Here is a 19083-nt window from a genome sequence, read left to right as displayed (position 1 = left end):
TATGCAGTCTGCAACTTGCATACTTGAGGAACCACCTCTCTGAATATGTTCCCCAAAGAGCATTGCACTCTGCAAACTCCAACATGTTGGTGGTCCCTGGCCCCAAAGAAATGTGATTGGCCTCAACCAGAGCCAGGGCTCCAGCCTGGTGGAATGAGCTCTCAGCAGATATCCAGGTCCTATTGGAGCTAGCAAAGTTTTGAACGGCCTGCAAATGACACTCTTCCTCCAGACATATGATTGAGGCCAATGTAAACACATTGTAACACTGAAACATCCTCCCTCCTCTCCTTCCCACCTCCCCACCATCAGAACTTGGAACTGGATCTGAGAAATTCTGGATTGTATTTGGCCCATAAAGAGATTACCAGAGCATTAATTTTAAACTAGACGATGTATGGTCATGTAGCCTGTTTACAGCCTAAGCATAAAGGTTTGCAATGTGTTTTCTTTTGTAACTGCACTTTAAATGATTGCACTGTGCTTCAGTAACAAGACTGAAGCAGATGAATATGATATTACTGGATATTAGTTTTTTAAATGTATAGTGGTTTTACCCTATTTTTATATGGGTTTTTAAAGGTTTTCAACTGCCCCACGACTGTTGTCGGAGAGGAGCAGTCTACAGATCTAATAAATAAATAACAAACCACAAACTATTAGAAACATTTAGAGGCTGAATAAACCTATTTGGTTTGTGTGGTTGGTGAAGCAGTAGAATAGCTCCTGGTGTGCTAGTCACCAAACTCACAGGAGATCTCCGGCTGACTTATCTGTATTTGTCTTCCAAATTTGATGAAAATTGGATTTACAGGGTTTGAATTACTGCCTATCAAAGAAGGTATCCCAAGTACAGGGCATTTAATGCTTGTTTTTCAAATAATTCATTTATTTCTACACATTCTGAAATATTCAGAACAGAGAGAAGAGGATGCAAATGAACTGAAAACACAGAAATCTTCATCCAACTGCACATGCTCCATACCAGAATTAATTTTAGAAATTTCCTAGTTAAAACAGAATGAATGAAAATTGTACAGCAAAAACTTTCAAAGCAAAAAAACAGAAATTGACTCACCTCTATAGTAATAGCATTTGAAACTCACATAATACAAAAGGGACTTGACCAAGAGTATGTATGGTTGGATTTGGCTGTATCAGCTAAACAGAATGCAAAGAGTCACTATGGCTATCAAGATACAAAGAAGCAACACTAGAAGCAGCCCAATGCGGCAGTATCTGGAGCGTTTTCTTTCTTTCTCTTTCTTTTTCAACAAGGTGTCGTATCCTGGAGTGTAAAGATCCTCCAGCCAGTAGTGTAAATCATTTGGATTTTCCTATGACAAAATTAGTTTGATACTTGAATTGTAAAGAAATAATAAATATAGGAAATTAAATACAGTTTAGCTACCATTCTTTACTGAAGGATAAATAGGAGGGGGCATTGACCTGTGATTGTTTCTGTGCTGGGGTTTATGACGAACTGCACACATCAGCTACAGAGATGTTTTCCAGAGTGGGAGGAATTCTATCCCACCTAATGGACTCTCTCACTCTTACTGTTACATGATCAGTCCCTTCCCTCACTTCTTCCTTGCCTCTGCAGAACTCCCCAAGGAAGAATGCATGCTAGATGGAGAACTTACAGCAGGGAAGGAATGTGCACCGGCCCAGGCGATCATTCCCTGTACAATAGCTACAAGTAAGCCCTACCTGTTCTCATTGCTTTCTCATTGATGACTTCTGTGCAATCTCACATTGAAAAACTGCAAGGCTGAGCTACTGAGGAGACAGGAGTGAAACATTCAGGTGAACAATTATGGAGAACTGCCTGCCACTGCTGTTTCGTTCATGGTATTTACAAGCACCAAGCAGTGTTTAATAAATAGGGAAATGGAAGTCCAAGCAGCCACTCTCCAGATATTAGGGATGTGCAGCTCAAAAAAGATCATAAGTTTTCAAATCTGGATATCAGGGAGTTAAAAAAAAATCAGTATTCCTATTTTCCCAGGTTCCAAATACTGGTTTGGTATTCAGATCCAGTGGCGGGGGGGGGGGAGATTTCAATATTGTTGGTACTGGGACCTCTATGGACTACCAAATATGACGCCCCCTAGCTATCCTCCATTGTTTGCTATGGTAGGAAGGATTCTGTACTTTCTCCATACCAAAGAATAGCCAATGACACAAGAACAAGCAAAGCAACTCCTGATAAATATTCTCTCAAAGCAGATGAGGCCAGCAAACTCAAAGAACCAGAGCAGAAACAGGGAATCCCAGTAAAACTATGTCCCAATGTGGTAAGCCTAATACAACACATGTAAAATACAAGAATCCAACCCATTGTCAAACCAGAAAATCATCCATGCCAAATTAGGGCTGCTGTCCAAGCCCAACAAATGTAAAATCAGATAACCTGAGACAATGCACACTACAATCTGAGTACTGAAGGCAATGTTGAACCTGAGAATGCAAACAAACCCAACAAAAATTAATTTATACAAAGAATACAATCTAACAAGACAAACAAAACTAATTTAAAAGGACAATCAATACAAAACCAATCTGGCAAAATTCCTTTAAGAAATGCAGCCAAGGAAAGAGGCTGGGGTGGAATGAGCTGTAATCTTGAAGATACACAGCTTCCTAGTTGATTCATAACATTATCTGTGTCCTCCATCGCGAGAGTGACTATAACAAAATCTCCTGGGGCTTCCTGGAACCAATGAAGAAGAAGAGTTGGGTTTTATACCCCACTTTTCACTGCCCAAAGGAATCTCAAAGTGGTTTACATTCGCCTTTCCTTCCTCTCTCCACAACAGACACCCTGTGAGGTAGGTGGGCCTGAGAAAGCCATAATGTTACTCCTCCACGAGAACAGCTCTCAACAGGGGTGTGACAAGCCTAAGGTCAGCCAGCTGGCTGCATGTGGAGGAATGGGGAATCAAACCCAGTTCACCAGATTAGAAGGCACCGCTCTTAACCACTACACCAAGTAAACCACTCAAACTCTTGGTTCTGTACAGATGAAACCATCAAGCACATCTGTCATTATGGATGGGCACAAATAAGCTCATGTACTTTAATTTATCATGAGTTTTGGCTGGTTTGTGGTTCATGTAGGGATGTTCATGGGAGGGCACCTGGCACAAACATTTCAGAAACTTTGATGCTGTTCATTGTTTATGGTGTTTTGTGAATTCTAACATTTTCCAGACTGTCTCCACTCAATTAAAACTCAAAACTCCAAGACAATGGGGAAGGGGAATTCTCCAGCCTAGAAAATACCAATAGGAGCCCTTCAAAGCCTGACAGGCACTGCTACCCTTCAATAACAGAGTTCCCATTCTTGTCTATGGGATCAGAAAGCTATATATGCATTCAGTTCTGCAGCCTGCTTTCTCTCCGCTTTGTTTGTTTGTTTGTTTATATGCTGCCCTCCCTCATATAATCTGTATCTGTCTCCTGTTCTCTGTAAACCTCCCTGAGCCTTTGGGGATATAAATATAAATAAATAAAATAAATAAAATAAATAAAATAAATAAAATAAATAAAATAAATAAAATAAATAAATAAAAATATTTCTACGGATGACCATAGAAGAGGGGGTCTTTTACTTGCTGACCATGGGAGTAGAAGCTGAAGAGCCATCTTAGACATGTGCCTGCTAGAAGAGCTGATAATGCAATGAGAACTTATTAAGCAAAGGCACCTGCCTTGTATTTAATATCAGATAGGGTTTATTTAGCAGAGGGAAAGAAAGATTGTGTCTCATCTCGTTTCTTTTGCTTCTCTTTTGCGTTGCTAAAGATTTGCTTTTGAACCTTATTCTTGTAATAAATCCTTTATAAATTTGAAGCTGGCTGTGTCTCCCTGACCACATCGAGCTCCCCTTGGAAATGCTGGTCCAGTGCAAAGGGAAAGCCCAGGACTAGGGGAGAGAGCTTGGCAACCAGCCATCACTCTGGAGGGGTGTAGCCTTACAGTAAAACGTCACCTTGGTAATCGTGGTAACCTTTTTCTTTGGACACATGCAAAAATGTTGACTGTTTATTTGTAACGGCTTGTTTCTAGAGAGGTAGCCCAGAGTAGCTGATACTATTTGAACTAAACCTCAGGAGGAATGTCTGGGAACAATATTTCTATGTTGGTTATGGAGTAGGTAATTTCCTCATGAACAAGAAGATTATGTTAGAACAGACACTGAGAAATAGTGTTAATTCCTCTCACTAGCATTTTTGAGGAAAGATGGCTATAGCATGGAATGTCATGGTCTTCTGTAGAAGTGACCAGTGTCGTCATGTTCCTGGCCTATGCCTAACGCCTCCTCACTTTGCTACCTCCTCCTCTGGTGTACTCCTTGGATATTACTCACTGTGAAGTCAATAGGCAAGATTTACTTATGATAGTAAAATAATGAGCAAATTTAGAAAAGTTAGATGCTGCTTCCAGCACAAGCCCAAAATTGTTGTATTTAAGCAAGAGTAATCTTATGGGATTGTACCTTCAGATATTGAGCCAGGCTACAGTTTAGGGAATGTCTGTCGTAGTCTTGGACTGTCCAAGAGGGGCGATTTTGCCTTTCTTCCCAGTTATTCCCACTGAAACCATCATTGTACAGAGGATTACTCTTGATGGTCATTTTCAAGGTAAGAGGCGTAATGTGTTTTCCAAGGGCTTTTTCAATCACTGCTGGCTGGACTTCATTCTGTTGTATGACAGGACTCTCTCTCACATTTTTCTTTTCTCTCTAGAAAACAAACAAAATGTGGCTCTCGTTAACTTTTAGCACAGAAAATTGGCACTTCCTTGCAGATTGTATCTTGTGTACAAAACACTTTATAATAAATAGCTGATCCTTGTAGCTTTGAAAAGTGCCCATTCCAGACCCAACATAACTACTGCAATATGCTATTCCAATTAAAAAATATGAGTGGACCTCTGTACTGTGGTTAATGACTAATCTGAGAATTCAGAGTGTACTGCTGAAGACAAAGCAAACTGATGCAAAAAGAAGTAAGCTAAAGCATTAATTTAATGGAAGTAGCTTCAAAAGGCCAGAGGCCAGAGCAAGCAGAACACTTCTTTATGTGGGATGGTTTGCTGGCATTTTTTACACAGAAAATTAGAAACTGATTATGAGTTTCCAGCAATATTCTGACACTGAATTGAACCCAGATTTCCAGAAGAAAAAATGGGACAGGATTTTTCAACTTACAGATCTTTTAACAGAATGTTCAATTATTCCACTGATTTCCCCCTTTCCAACTTCAGTGTAAGGATCCCTCCTGCCTTCTAGCCTCAAATCTGATGTATTACTTGTGGGAAGAATTCTTTTCCAAGAAACCTAGTTTATTTCACCTGAATGTCTACGTTTCTGGGTGGATGTATGTGCCAAAGATGAAAAATGTCCCATGCTTATTGCTATTGCTTTGGGTTCAAAGATATATTTCCACATTATTTATTTACTAGATTCAAAGCCCATTCATGAGAACGGGCTTTGAAAGCCCCCCCCCCCGCGTGCTTCTAGGGCTGAGGGGAAGGCCTCCGTCTTTACTCACAGTGTCCTGCCGCTTCCCGGTGGTTTTCTGTCCTGTCCTGGTGAGGGCCTAGAAGCCTTTCTGGCCTGTGCTGGTGAGGGCCTAGATTGTGCCCTCACCCGATTCACACCTTCCGATTGGCCCCTCACCCGGACAGGCCCTGCTCACTCTCCACCCACTTAGCCCTTAGCCAAATATGAATACAGTGAAAGCTGTATAAAGATTTCATGTTCAGTCTGCCTTTCTCATCGAGACTGAGTGAATTACACAGAATAAGCCAGTGCAATGAATAACATGAGATATCTATTAAGCAATGTGATAGGAATAGGATTACAGAAATCTGAAACAAAGCTTGACTGTTTACGCACGATGTGTTACAAAACACAGGAAATTATATCTTTAACACTTAGCTCTATTATATAACTGTGAAAAGCCCTCCTGAATGGAGACTGTCTGGGCCCTGTCTGGCCCCTGCGTGAGTCCAGATTGACATGGCCTGACTGGCACCTGCCTCCAATAGCCCGACCAGCCCAATCAGGCTTCATCTCCTATCCAATCAGGCTGTGTCTCCTGCCCCTGTCATATCCGACAACTCCACTCACTTTGCTTCAGACTGCTGAGAGAGTTGGCAGGTGACTGATGAGTGTTCTCCCTCCCCCCTCCCTTCAGGCCTGCTATGAAGGAAGCCCCTGACAACCCCTGACTAAAGCGAGGGAGGCATTTCTGAGAGCAATGCAGGGGAGTCTGTGGGGGTACTTGTGCTTTCCTTTAGAGGGGGGGAAGCTTCCCCCTTCTGCCTAACAGTTGGTTGACAGGGAGGCTACAGAAAGCCCCTTCTCACTTAAATACTGCTCTGGCTGGCCTCGCTGCTGGAAGGAAGGGGCAGCCAAGCAACTCTCTGTAGATTTGAGGCCTACCACACAGGGTTGTTGTACAGATGAAACTGGATGCTGTTGTGGAGGTTCTTTTGCCTCCTGTTTCATCTGCACAACAACCCTGTGCAATAGTCCTCAAGTGTTTCAACTCCACAACAACCTCTGTGAGAGGTCTTAAATGTTTCTTCTCCACAACAACCCTGTCCAAACTCCAAAGCAGCCCTTTCTGCCTGGGGAGCTAATATCTATAGTCTGCTGATGAGCTGTAATTCTAGGAGATCTCCAGGCCTCCATCTGGAGGTTGGCTGACGTTGAGCTGGAAATATTCCTGGAGGTTTGGAGGTGGGACTTCAAAATAGTACAATACCTCAGAGTCCAGCCTTCAAATGAGACATTTCTGCCTGCAGTTGGGAGGGAGTGGTGCAGGTGTGTCCCTCCTGGGCTATGGACATTGGCTAGCCCTTACCAGCAACTGCTTGTATTTTAAGACACAGACAGACCAGCATTGGTCCTGCGAGTCTGGAAAGTGCAGGAAGATCTAAATCAATGGTTCTCAACCTTGGGGTCCTGACCCCAACTGGGGTCTCCTGGACCCTTTTCGGGGGTTGCCAGCAGGCAGTGACTGGCAGCAGGCGGCAGAGGGATTTGGCCCCTCCTTTTTCCCAGGCATACAGGTGGATGCTGGGGCAGGGTGGGTTGGTATTCTGGGGCCGGTGGGAGGGGGTAAGGTGTGGGTGAGAAGGTGAGTTAAAATAGTTCTACTGATTTTTATATGTTGTGATCCACTGTGAGCCAGCAGTGCTGGAGATGGTGGAATATAAATGTGAACAAAAAATAAATAAATCTGGAAAATACTGGGGGGGGGGGGTAGAATCCACAGGGCTGAACTACAAAACAGCTGATGTATCCTCTCTCCAGCAGAATAGAAATATCATGTCTAATGGACGTTTAGTGTAACAAAATAAATTCTGATTCCAGTGGCACCTTTAATACCAATGAAGCAGTGAAAATGAGCGTCACACTTGGACATCACTGTGGAATTGGCTTATCAGACAGACAAGTCATGTAAGTAACCATTTTAGAGGGCAAAGGCCAAATCAGGTGACCAAACATTAAAGAGAAAGAGGAAGTTGATCCACATCGTACATCCATCCTCTTGGCCTTCTTGTTACAAGGAGAACTTTAAGGAAATTATTTTTCTGGATTTGAAGATGAGGGCTGAATACACATTACAAGTATTCCTAAGGGTTTCAGCCCCCATCAGGTATCAAGCAGTTTACTGGTAGCATACAGCAATAACAAATGATGAGGGGCAAAATGTTTAAAAGCCCCCCTTCCAACCACTGAGAAAGCATCCTTAGTGGCTGCATTTGAAAAAAGAGTTTTTTTTAAAAAAAAACTGTCACACAACTAAATGCAGGACTGCCTTCATGTCATACAATGATGGGATGTCTGGGTCTGCCTTACGCAGTACATTTAAGGGCTCGTCTCCTGGACACTTATAGCCAGATCCTCAGCACATTTTTGGATGTAAGCCCTCCTGTGTTTAATGGGTACTGCTGCTGCGAAAGTGTGTCTTGGAATTGAAACCTTATTTGGACAACCTTAAAAGCTCTTTTATTGCTTCTATTCGCTACAATCCAGATGTGCAGAACACTTCAGCCATGCCAGTCCTTTCCAGCCAGCCCACATGGCCTGGCTTTCTTTAGTCACCGGAACTATGACCTGTAGGAGAATCTGTGCTCTCAGCTCTTTGTTATAAACTGAACTCATCTTGAACTAGTTGGGTCCACTCCTATATCAAATTAAAGGGATTTCACTAATGGCTGCAAGATAAGCAACCAAAGAGAGAGTGAAACAAAGTGGAAGTTTTGCAGCACTCCATATAAGGAACCTCAAGAACCTGATGAAACATTGTGAGATTGTCACCTCTTTCAATTCACTGTCAATGCACTTTGGAGATAGTTGCCAAGTGCATATTTCCACTTCACAAAATAAAATCGAGTTGCAGAGTAAATTGAAAGTGCATTATTCAATGTATGTGAAAACTCCCATAATTGCTGCTCAGGTATCATACAAGGAACATGTTATAGGATAAGCAGCAGTGGGTATCATGTTAAGGAAAAGGATTATAAAAAGAATTTTTAAAAACTCTTTCCCCATTGCCATTTTCACAATCTAAAATCTCTCTTCCCAACTAGATGCTATTTACCAATCAAACTACAAAACAAAAGAGCCTTTCATGGATATCCCATAAGTCTAAGTTTCTTGCATTGCCAAAAAGGTTATCTTCTGGTCCTCTCAGCAAAAAACCCTAGGGACAATCTAACTGCCATCTTCTCTGTTCACTGCTGCTTTCAGAAAATGTGCCAAGGAACTGTCAGCAGGAAGGAAAAATCCAGAAGCATCTGCTTTCACCTCACCATTATCCTTTGCCAAGAACAGAGAATTCCTGAAAAAGTCAAAAGCTGCAAAGATAAAAGTGCCAGTTCTGGAGTAATGTCAATTATTTCATCTTCAAAGTTCTTTGACAGCTACAATAATGGATCACAGTCTTAACAAATAAATTCCCTCAAGGCTAATACTGGCATGGTTCTTGTTGTTGAGGTATGAGGTGCCCTGAAGTAAAATTGTTATCTTCCAGCATCCGTTTGCCATCTAGATAATTAGGATAGCACATTGGCAGCTGGAGCTGGAGTTGCTGGGCCAATTTCTTTTGCTCATGCCTGAAGCACATCACTACCTCCATTACAACGGTCGCATGCATTCAACACACATGTACAGTTTTCTTGTTTATGTGTAGTGACATATTTGGATAACCACTGTATGGTAAACAAAAGGTCTTCACTGACTTTTCCCCTTCTAGTGTACTTTTCAAAGACATTACCTGGAACTCCAGCAAATGACAACTGATAGTCACTTCTATTATCACCCAGCATTTTGAGGATTATTCCTTGTGCATTTACATTTCGGTAACTTAAGCTAGACACCCTGAAGTAGGGCTACAACATACGTTTGGAACTGCCAACTCCCAAAAAAGATAAAGGAAGGTGTCCCCTTACATTAAAGATTCAAAGAACGATTGTATGAGACCAGCCTGATATTTCTTAACTAAATTTCCTCAAGGAACTTGGGTAAATGCATAAGTGCTATCAAGTTGCAGCCATCTTATGGCAACCCCAACAGGGGCTTTCAAGGCAAGTGAGAAGCAGAGTTAATTTGCCACTGCCATCCTCTGAAGAGCATTCCTTGGTAGTCTCCCACCGACTGATGCTGATGAGATTATCTATTAACCATAATGAAGCTTTGATAATCCCCAAGGAAAAAGGGCCTAAAAGTAAATGAGCACCCCCTGCATTGGGACCTGAGGCAGGGGAGACCTGCTGTAAGAATTTCTATGCTACAGGTTCTTCTCTATTGCCCTGACAGCCTCAGAGAGGCCTGAATGAAAAGCCAGTTTGAAGCTCAAGACTCAGACATGAGAGAGAAGCCATGGGACTGGACAATCAGAATTAATTAGTCAGTGTCTTAACCTAGATCACAAAAAACAAACAAACATTTAACTGAGTAATTTAATACCATTAAGACTTTAAATGCATTTTGACTTTCCTTTCTTTTTCTTGGAGAGACCAAGTCCCATTTCTCCTGATGGAGGAGTCTGTTTGGATAGCAATGCTCTGATTCTTGCAGATTAACATGGGCTGTAAAAACAGAGATGGGCAGTGTGAACATTTCAGTCCTGGTGGTAGCCTCAATACCCCTATTGTAAGATGTGATATTTCCAACAGAACTTGTTGTACATAGCTCCAGCTGCCACTGATAAACATCCATATGTGGATTGGAGCCAAAAAATTCTAACTGTGCATTTTAGAAAAATATTTTTTTAAAAAAGGAAGAAAGATAGATGGGAAAGATAGCTGCTTGAGCACTTCTCCTAAGGAGGAGCTCTTGGTCCGTATAGGGGGCTGAACGTATCTACATCCGGCAGAAGCAAACAAGGTGTGCAAACCTTGCTAAATTCTCCTTATAAGAGCTTTGGAAAGCTTCAGAGCTCTAAAAAGGCCCATTACTGATCTGCGGAGAGAGATTCTCCAGATCTTAAGCTATACGTGACTACTAAAGGCCAAGAAGCAGTCTGCCACCAGAGCCTTCTTCAACAAGGATCACCTTTTCTTTCTCATTCCTCCGTCATATTCTGAACTGCTTTGAAGAGACTTCAGAGTTCTCTAACTTCAAATGCCTGCTATCAACAGTGAAATATATGAACAATTTTTAAAGATTAATGAGCTAATTTGGACGGTTTACATTATACAGAGATTTCCCTTGATAACGGCTCTCACGATATCTCTCCCACTGTGTGACTTTCTAAGCAATCAGAACTTCTGTGGGAGGACCTCTCCTGACTGTTTGAAACACTGCACAAAATTGGCTGGTGTTGACTTCTAAGTCTGATTTTTAATATGGCTATTTTGACTCAGATGGTCCGTCTGTTAGCAAAACAAAGAGAAGATCTGAATGCCTTCACAGAAAATTTGTTGAAAGATATTTTTAAGGAGATCCGAAATGGCAAGAACAGGAATGATGAACCAAATGATAATGATAATATTAACCAACTGGAACAAAAAAATAGCAAGAGTGAAGAATTACAGGATTGGAAATCTTCAGCGGAAGAAAATTTTGAAACATTGGAGATGGAGTCCTTCAGAAAGCAAGACCTGCAACAAGAACTTATTATCATCACTGATCAAGTTCCCCCAGATGAGGTTACCTTTACTGAAAAGACATATCTCAAAGCAGAAGCACAAAAGAATCAGCCAAAAGACACATTGGTTTGTCCTGAAAGTAATAATTCTAAAAGAGCTTCCCAGGAAAAAAATGGCCCTAACACACCCCAGATTGGAGATCAGGAGGTGCAACTGTTTCAAGAATCATTGGCAGATATTCTGTGGAAAGGGGCCTCGAATTGAGACCTCCTTAAGAGGATTAGGAGGAGGCGGGGGGGGGGGGGGCGCTGACATTTTTACTATATTTGCTATATTCTGTTTCTGTATGGATGGCATTAATACTTACAGTAACTGCAAAGATTTTAAAACAATTTGAATTGAAGAATTTAAGAGCCGCAAGTGTTATGATAAAGCGGGCTTCTCTTTTTTTCCCCCTTTAAAAAAAATACTGGGCTAAAGTAGCTGTAAATGTCATGATAAAGGTTTTTTTTTCCTTTTTTATTTTCTTTTTATAAATACTAGATTAAAGGTCATATTGTTTTTTAAGAAATGCTTAATATTAAGAACTTAAAATATGTTGTTGTAAACAAGTGCAGGAACCAGCTGATTTTCTAGCTTAAGGCTATGCCTTGGTTCAAGTCTAAGGGTAATTTTTATAACACCCAAGTTTGACTGTAAGTGCTGGAAATGTTATGTTAAAGTGGGATTTTTTTGTTGTTGCTTTGTTTTTATATTTACAGGCAACAGACATCTACAGTATTCAGCAATGCAAAACTTCAAGCAAATGGGGACTTTGGGGAGTAGAGGGAGGGATGATACTGTAATATTGTAATCAAAGATATTTTTCCTTGTTTTTTCTATATAAAAATTAAAAAACATTATATATAAAAAAATTTAAAAAGGAAGAAAGCTCTCCCAGTTGGGCTGCACGTTTACCCAGCTGAAAACCCAGTCATTCTTAGGTTGCTTTGTGGATTATTTTACTCTTCAGCATCTAGAGAAGGGGAAAGAAATGGACCGCCCAAGAGCAGAAACAAAGCTGAAAGAAAAGCTTTTTTTGTCTGAAATACACATTAGTTGTTGAACTGGCCTTCTTATATAATGGAAATAAATGAAAACTTCTCTAGGTGTCACCTGAGCACATAAGGACACATTAGTCCAGACAATCTTTCAGTAAAGATCCTGACAAGGTCACAAGCACTGCTCTGATGTAGCAGGCCCTAAGAAGCAAGTGTTTGTTAAAAGAAAATGAGTTCCAGGACAGGGAATTTAGACTAGTCTCAAGGTTTAATGACTTCAGGAACCCAGAGGTCACTCACATCTCTTCTGAAAAGGAACACACTCCCCACTCCGGTTCCGGTATTAACTAACCCCTTAACCTCATTAGCCCTCTTGTCTTGAAACAAAACACACCATTCATTCACTCTGCACTGTGTAAATCATGTTTATTTTAATGCCTGGAAGTTATCACCTTTTCAGTTTCGCTCTTTTTATTGGTAATCTAAAACACACTCAATAAGGTTGCAGCCCTGTTTTGGAAGTAAATCATACTGAAATTAATCCAATTTACTTCTGAGTAAATATAATTAGGATCAGGCTGTATGTTTCACTGCTCTATCAGAATTTCTTAGATGCACAAAACTTTCTGCTTTGGGATATAAAATGTAAGAGTATTTTATTTTAAAATGGATTTAGGTGTGTGTGACCTGAAGTAGATCAAGTCCACTGGCACTTTTATTACCAACAAAGTTTTGCTCAAACTATAAGCATTCACCTGCGTCCTCACTTTTTCAGTTACAATGAAATGGAAGTTACCAGTATTGACTGGTAACTTCCACTTCATTGTACCTGAAGAATCATGTGTACACATGAAGCCTTGAATAATCTTTGGTGGTCGTAAAAGCATCACTGGACTTTAAACTAAGTTTCTGAGGATTTTATAATGTGTTGGATTGGGGAATACAAGGAGGTTGTTTTAAAAGAGGAAAACTCTCTGAGGCCGATTCTGCATGGAGGGCATAGTGTCAGGCTGCCTCCAGGTTTTTCAGCCGGGAGGAGTTGGTACAGACATGGTACCATCCCACCGACATTTCCCCCATGCAGCACGGAGCATTGTATCCACACGAGGTGCTAGGCAGCAGCATGTCAGGAGGGCCTGTCATGGTTCCTACCGTGAGACCCAGATTGTCTGCTGACACACAGTCATGTGTTGGCAACGGTCTCATTGGCACCCTGGCTGCCTATCAAAATGCTGAAGATAGCCACGTTCCTGTGCTCCATGAATTTTGGGTCCCTGGGTCGAGCCAGCACCGGGCCGGCCCCTGGCCAGTGTGGATATCATGTGAAGTCGGGGGTTTCTCCTGCCTCTGGACAAGTTGCAAATGCTCTGCCTGGAGTTGGATCTTTTTATAAGTGTATGTTCCCTCATGAGTCAGCATAGGGTACTATTTAGTTATACCAGCACCACTCCTGTGTAACCTGTACTGCTTTTAGGATTTCTTTGTCCATCTCTGTAGTTCAAATATTTAGATGATAACAGCAAAAATAAGTTTGTGTTGTACCTAAAGCAGCAGAATGAGTCACTTGCAGTACTTACAAATAAATGCTTAGAATTGGATATTCCAACAGCTGGAATGGATTCACTACAATCCACATCTTAGGAGTTAAGGGTAGGGTGAAGGCCTATATAGAATATGAATATGAAAGACAGCAATGTGGGGTGAAGTCTGGGGGGGGGGGGAGAGATACGTGTAGATTTTCTTTTAATCTGCCAGTGATCATTGGAGAGAGTTACCTGAGCATCCACTTATAGAAATAGAAGTCTAAGACTTTGACATCTTTGTTTTTGAATTAGTTTGGAGGTTCTAGCAGGGGAGTGCAGCTATTGCGTATTGTTGACCAAAGAATGGTACACCCCTTCTATCTGGGATGATTGTCCTCTTCCATTGAGCATGCAGCTTCGGGAGGGATGCAGATGGAGTGGTGAAGGAGGTAGGGAACACCAACCTAGCCAGCCAAATCAGCTGAATCAACCCTAGCAATCAATGAGGTAACAGATGGTACAGCCAGATCACCCTCACATCCAACATCTTCTTTGTTTTTGATGCGAATATAACTATGAGAAATTACCACTTCTTGGTCTGAATCTGATCAGGATAATAAATAAAAGGACCCTAACAATGCATTTGTGTGTGTGTGGGGGGGGGGGGGAGCAAAGACCACTATCTAAAATCCATTGACCCTACTAGCATGGTAGAGGGATGCCTGCAAATCTTGAAGGGAACAGAAAACAAAGCATTAACTTAGGTTTTCCTTTGTATACATTGTGCACAGGTGTGGGAGCTGTGTGAAACAGGGCTTAGAAAAACTGCTCTAACTCTATGTTCAGGCATTTCGAACACATATTGGAAAAAACAATGTTGGCTGATATGTGTTGAATGGTGGCAGCTATGTGCAAGCTATTTGTGGATTATTAAATGCACGTATTTCTTAAAGGCATCATGGCCAGAGCAATCTGTTTAAATAGACTTCAAGTGTTTCACAGGGAATCAAGGACACATACACAACTCAAATGGGATGAATGTAGTCATTAAAATAATTTCTGCTTTTAAAAACATTTTATTTCATCCCTTCAGGATAGCATCTATGATATGTCTGAGCCAGAGTCCAACATTCTGTTTCACACAGTGGCCAAGGAGACCACTCCAGAAGGCCTAAAGGTCAAAAATGGCAAAACCTTCCCTTGCCAATGTACCCCAGCACAACTATTTAGAGAATTAATCCCTCGAAACATGTTCCATTTAGTGACTACCAGCCACTGATTATCCTGTTCTCCATGAACTTGTCTAATCCCTTTTTAAAGTCAATTAAACTAGTGGCCATCACCACATTCCATGGCACAGAATTCCACAATCTAGTTACTCACTGAGTGAAGCAGTATTTCCTTTTGCATTTTGATAGCTATGTCACATCAACTTCAGCTGGCTCCTGAAATTTCTGGGTGAAGGAGGGGGCAAAATCTCTATTGGCTTTCTCCAGCCATGCCTAGTTTTGTAAATATTTTCATGTCCCCCTAGTCACTTTTCTCTAAAGTAAACCCCCCAAAGTATTATTATTATTATTATTATTATTATTATTATTATTATTATTATTATTATTATTATTATTATTATTAGATTTTATTTCCCGCCTCTCCCGATAGGCTCGAGGCGGGTCACAACAACTAATCCCATTAAAATTCCCATTAAAACATCAATCTACTAACATGACGGCTAAAAATCCCATCCCTCCCCCAATTATTAAGAGGTGAAGAGGAAAGGATAAGGGAGTAGCGTACACTCCAACTCCTAGGGGGGGAGCGATGTCCCTGATTTGCCGACCCCAGCCTCAACCATAGACCTGGTGGAAGAGCTCCGTTTTACAGGCCCTGCGGAAAGCTGACAAATCCCGCAGGGCCCGCAGATCACCCGGGAGCTCATTCCACCAGGTAGGGGCCAGGACTGAAAAAGCCCTGGCCCTGGTCGAGGCTAGACGCGCTTCTTTCGGGCCGGGGACGACCAACAGGTTCTCACCCGCAGAGTGTAAGGCCCTGCGGGGGGCATAGAGCGGTAGGCGGTCCCTCAGGTATGTGGGTCCCAACCCGCATATGGCCTTGAAGGTTAAAACCAAAACCTTGAACCGGATCCGGGCAGCAATTGGCAGCCAATGCAGCTGACTCAGCACCGGCTGGATGTGGGCTCTCCAAGATGTTCCAGTGAGGACCCTGGCAGCTGCATTTTGTACCAGCTGTAGTTTCCAGATCAGGGACAAGGGTAGGCCTGCGTAGAGCGAGTTACAGAAATCTATTCTGGAGGTGACTGTCGCATGGATCACTGTGGCCAAGTGGTCAGGGGACAGGTAGGGCGCTAGTAGCCGGGCCTGGCGAAGGTAGAAAAATGCCTGGCCTGCTACTCTCTTGACCTGAGCCTCCTTAGTCAGGGAGGCATCAATGGTCACACCCAAATTCCTAGCTTGGGGCACGATGGTAAGTTGCACCCCTGCTAGGGTGGGTAAACGCGCTACCTGTTCCCACCCCCTTCCCCCCAGCCACAGGACCTCCATCTTGGAGGGGTTGAGTTTCAGGCGACTCTGCTCGAACCATTCTGTCACTGCTTCCAAACATCTGGCAAATGGTTCCGGGGGGGAGTTCGGGTGACCGTCCATTAGGAGATAGAGCTGGGTGTCATCAGCGTACTGATGGCAACCCAGCCCAAAGCTCCGTACCAGCTGGGCCAGAGGGCGCATAAAGATGTTAGACAATGTGGGGGAGAGGACCGCACCCTGAGGGACTCCGCAAGGGAGTCTATAGGGCCGCGAGAGCTCTTCCCCCACAGCAACCCTCTGGGACCGGTTCTGGAGGAAGGAACGTATCCAGCACAAGGCTGTGCCCCATATCCCCGTACCGGCCAGGCGATGGACCAACAGTTTGTGGTCCACGATGTCAAAGGCCGCAGATAGGTCTAAAAGGACCAACACGGCTGACCCGCCTCTATCCAGCTGGCGACGGAGGTCATCCAGCAGAGCGACCAAAACCGTCTACACCCCGTGGCCAGGGCAGAAGCCAGACTGATATGGATCGAGTGCTGAAGTTTCCTCCAAGAAAGCCAGGAGCTGGTCTGCTGCCGCCCTCTCCACCACCTTGCCCAGGAACGCTAAATGCGACACTGGGCGGTAGTTAACAGGGTCCAGCGGGTCCAGCGATGGTTTCTTCAGGAGAGGGCGGACCACTGCCTCCTTGAGCCGCTCAGGAAACTCTCCCGTACTCAGGGAGGAGTTGATGATGTCTCTGAGCTGGCCTCCTATTTTCTGGCCACCTCCCTTGAGGAGCCAAGAAGGACAGGGGTTGAGGGGGCAGGTGGTCGCCCTGACTGAACCTAGCAACTTGTCCACTTCAGAAGAAGAGAGCCGCCTGAAGCCATCAAACCTCACTACCAATGGCGGCCAACAGGTCTCCAGTTCATTCACTGTATTAATTGTGGCGGGAAGGTCACGGCGGAGTGACAAGACTTTATCCGCAAAATAGCTCGCAAATGCCTCGCAGCCGATTTCCAATTGTCTAGTGTTTTGGCGCCCCTCAAGGGCGGTAAGTGATCTAACTATCCTGAATAATTGGGCCGGGCGAGTGCTTGCGGACACGATTTCCGTGGCAAAAAACTCACGTTTAGCCACTTTCACCGCCATCTCATACGCCCTCATAAGCGTGCGATAAGATTTCTTGTAGCCTCGTCACGAGTCTTCCGCCACATTCGCTCCAGTCGTCTCACTTCCCTTTTCTTCTCCCGGAGCACCCCCGTGTACCAGGGAGCCCGTTTGAGTCGAGGGCAGAGAGGACGTTTAGGGGCGATCTCATCTATGGCGGCCGTCAGGCGGGACTGCCAGTCCCCCACCATGGCCGCAAGTGAGTCGCCAGGAGGCATCGGGTCCTGCAGAGCATTCTGGAAACCAAGCGGATCCATGAGTCTCCGCGGGCGGGCAAAAATACGCCCGCCGCCCAACTGGGGAGGGGGTGGCATCTCGAGCCGGGCCCGCAGGGCATAGTGGTCTGACCACGGCACAGCCAAAGCTGTATCCAGATCCACCTCTATCCCGGAGCCAAAAATCAAGTCAAGCGTGTGGCCGGCGTAATGGGTGGGCCCAGCAACAAATTGCGAGAGCCCCAGTGTCGCCATGGACTTAGTACTTAGTTTTTCCTCCAGTACTTAGTTTTTCCTCCATAGTTCTAACAATGGCATTACACTTCTGGCTGTCTTGATTTAATCTCTTCCCAGCAATCCCTCACATGTCTTTTATGGGTGGCAACCAACAGGTCATCAGCACTTATTTAAAAGCATCCTTTAACCGCAGTGCCCACCTCTTTACAGTGAACCTCATTTGCCATGGTATCATCCAGTCACCCAGTTTAAAAGGGATTTATTCGGAGCACACCACTTTGTTCTCTTGAATAATTTGGCATTATTCATATACCTGGCTGCTTCACTCTTTACTCCCAGTTCATTATTTGTGAGCTGGCAGCAACTGACTAACAATAGCCATCTTTTAGGGTGCATTTTCTTTGTTCCTCAATTTTAAGATCTATTGCTGATCATTTTTCCTGTGAAGTGTTCCAGTGTTATTGCAAGATGGCAATGTCCTCCTCACCCTATTATGCTATCATTCTCACAGTAAAATACTAACAGTACAATTCTAAACAAATTTACACCATTCTGAGCCCATTGCCTCTAATGACTAGCATTGAAACAGTAACACCAGGCAAAGGAATCATATAATTTCCAAGATGAGATACAAAGCATTGCACTTTTAAAAACAGCAACAAATGTCCCCTAATTACTACAGAAATAAGGCTGGTACTGAAGCTACTCACTTGTGAATAGACTCTGTTGTGCCATTGTTGTTCCCCTGGAAAATGTGATTCTGGAAAATTTGCGAGCCAGGTTTGTAAAAAGATTGAAGTTTTTGCTAAAGATTTCACATCTAGTTGTAGGAATTTATCAGGATGGTTATTATTTGGCAAGGCAGAGAGATCCATGCTGCATATCAACCCACTAGTGAGAGAAAACTGTTGATCCCCAGAGCAGCTACTAACCTTTCTATAATTAATGAAATGAACAAAGATACTTCCATTCTCTATCTGAAACCCTATTTGATGCGAGGCAGATTCATTAGCTAGTAGCTGCACATAAGAAAGGATTAACTCTGTGACTGCCTTTAGAAACCGAGGTATTGTTTCCCAAACAAGTTTGAAGGGTAATAAAAGTTCCCATTAAACACAAACAATTAATTATCTGTGAGTCCCTGAAGTAATACTGAAGTAATTTTTCAAGTGGCATTTTATGTTTCTGGTATTTTAAAGATAACTTTAAGACTGTTTTAATGTTAATTTTACCAGGAAATGGGAACAGAAATTTC

The 19083-nt window shown here is 43.0% G+C and overlaps 1 protein-coding gene across 1 annotated transcript; it reads right to left on the bottom strand.

Moving 5' to 3' along the window:
- Window positions 1–833: 833 nt before the first annotated feature.
- Window positions 834–18830, bottom strand: MINAR2 (membrane integral NOTCH2 associated receptor 2). The gene is made up of 3 exons (XM_077346415.1): window positions 18539–18830; window positions 4505–4750; window positions 834–1337 (listed from the first exon to the last, which is right to left on the bottom strand). The coding sequence occupies exons 1-3, from the start codon at window positions 18701–18703 to the stop codon at window positions 1158–1160; spliced, it is 591 nt and encodes a 196-aa protein (XP_077202530.1). The 5' UTR covers window positions 18704–18830; the 3' UTR covers window positions 834–1157.
- Window positions 18831–19083: the final 253 nt, after the last annotated feature.

The sequence above is a fragment of the Paroedura picta genome, chromosome 7, assembly GCF_049243985.1.
Source record: "Paroedura picta isolate Pp20150507F chromosome 7, Ppicta_v3.0, whole genome shotgun sequence".
NCBI classification, from domain to species: Eukaryota; Metazoa; Chordata; class Lepidosauria; order Squamata; family Gekkonidae; genus Paroedura; species Paroedura picta.
Note: the sequence above shows the minus strand (reverse complement) of the source record. Positions and strands in the feature narration are given on the sequence as shown.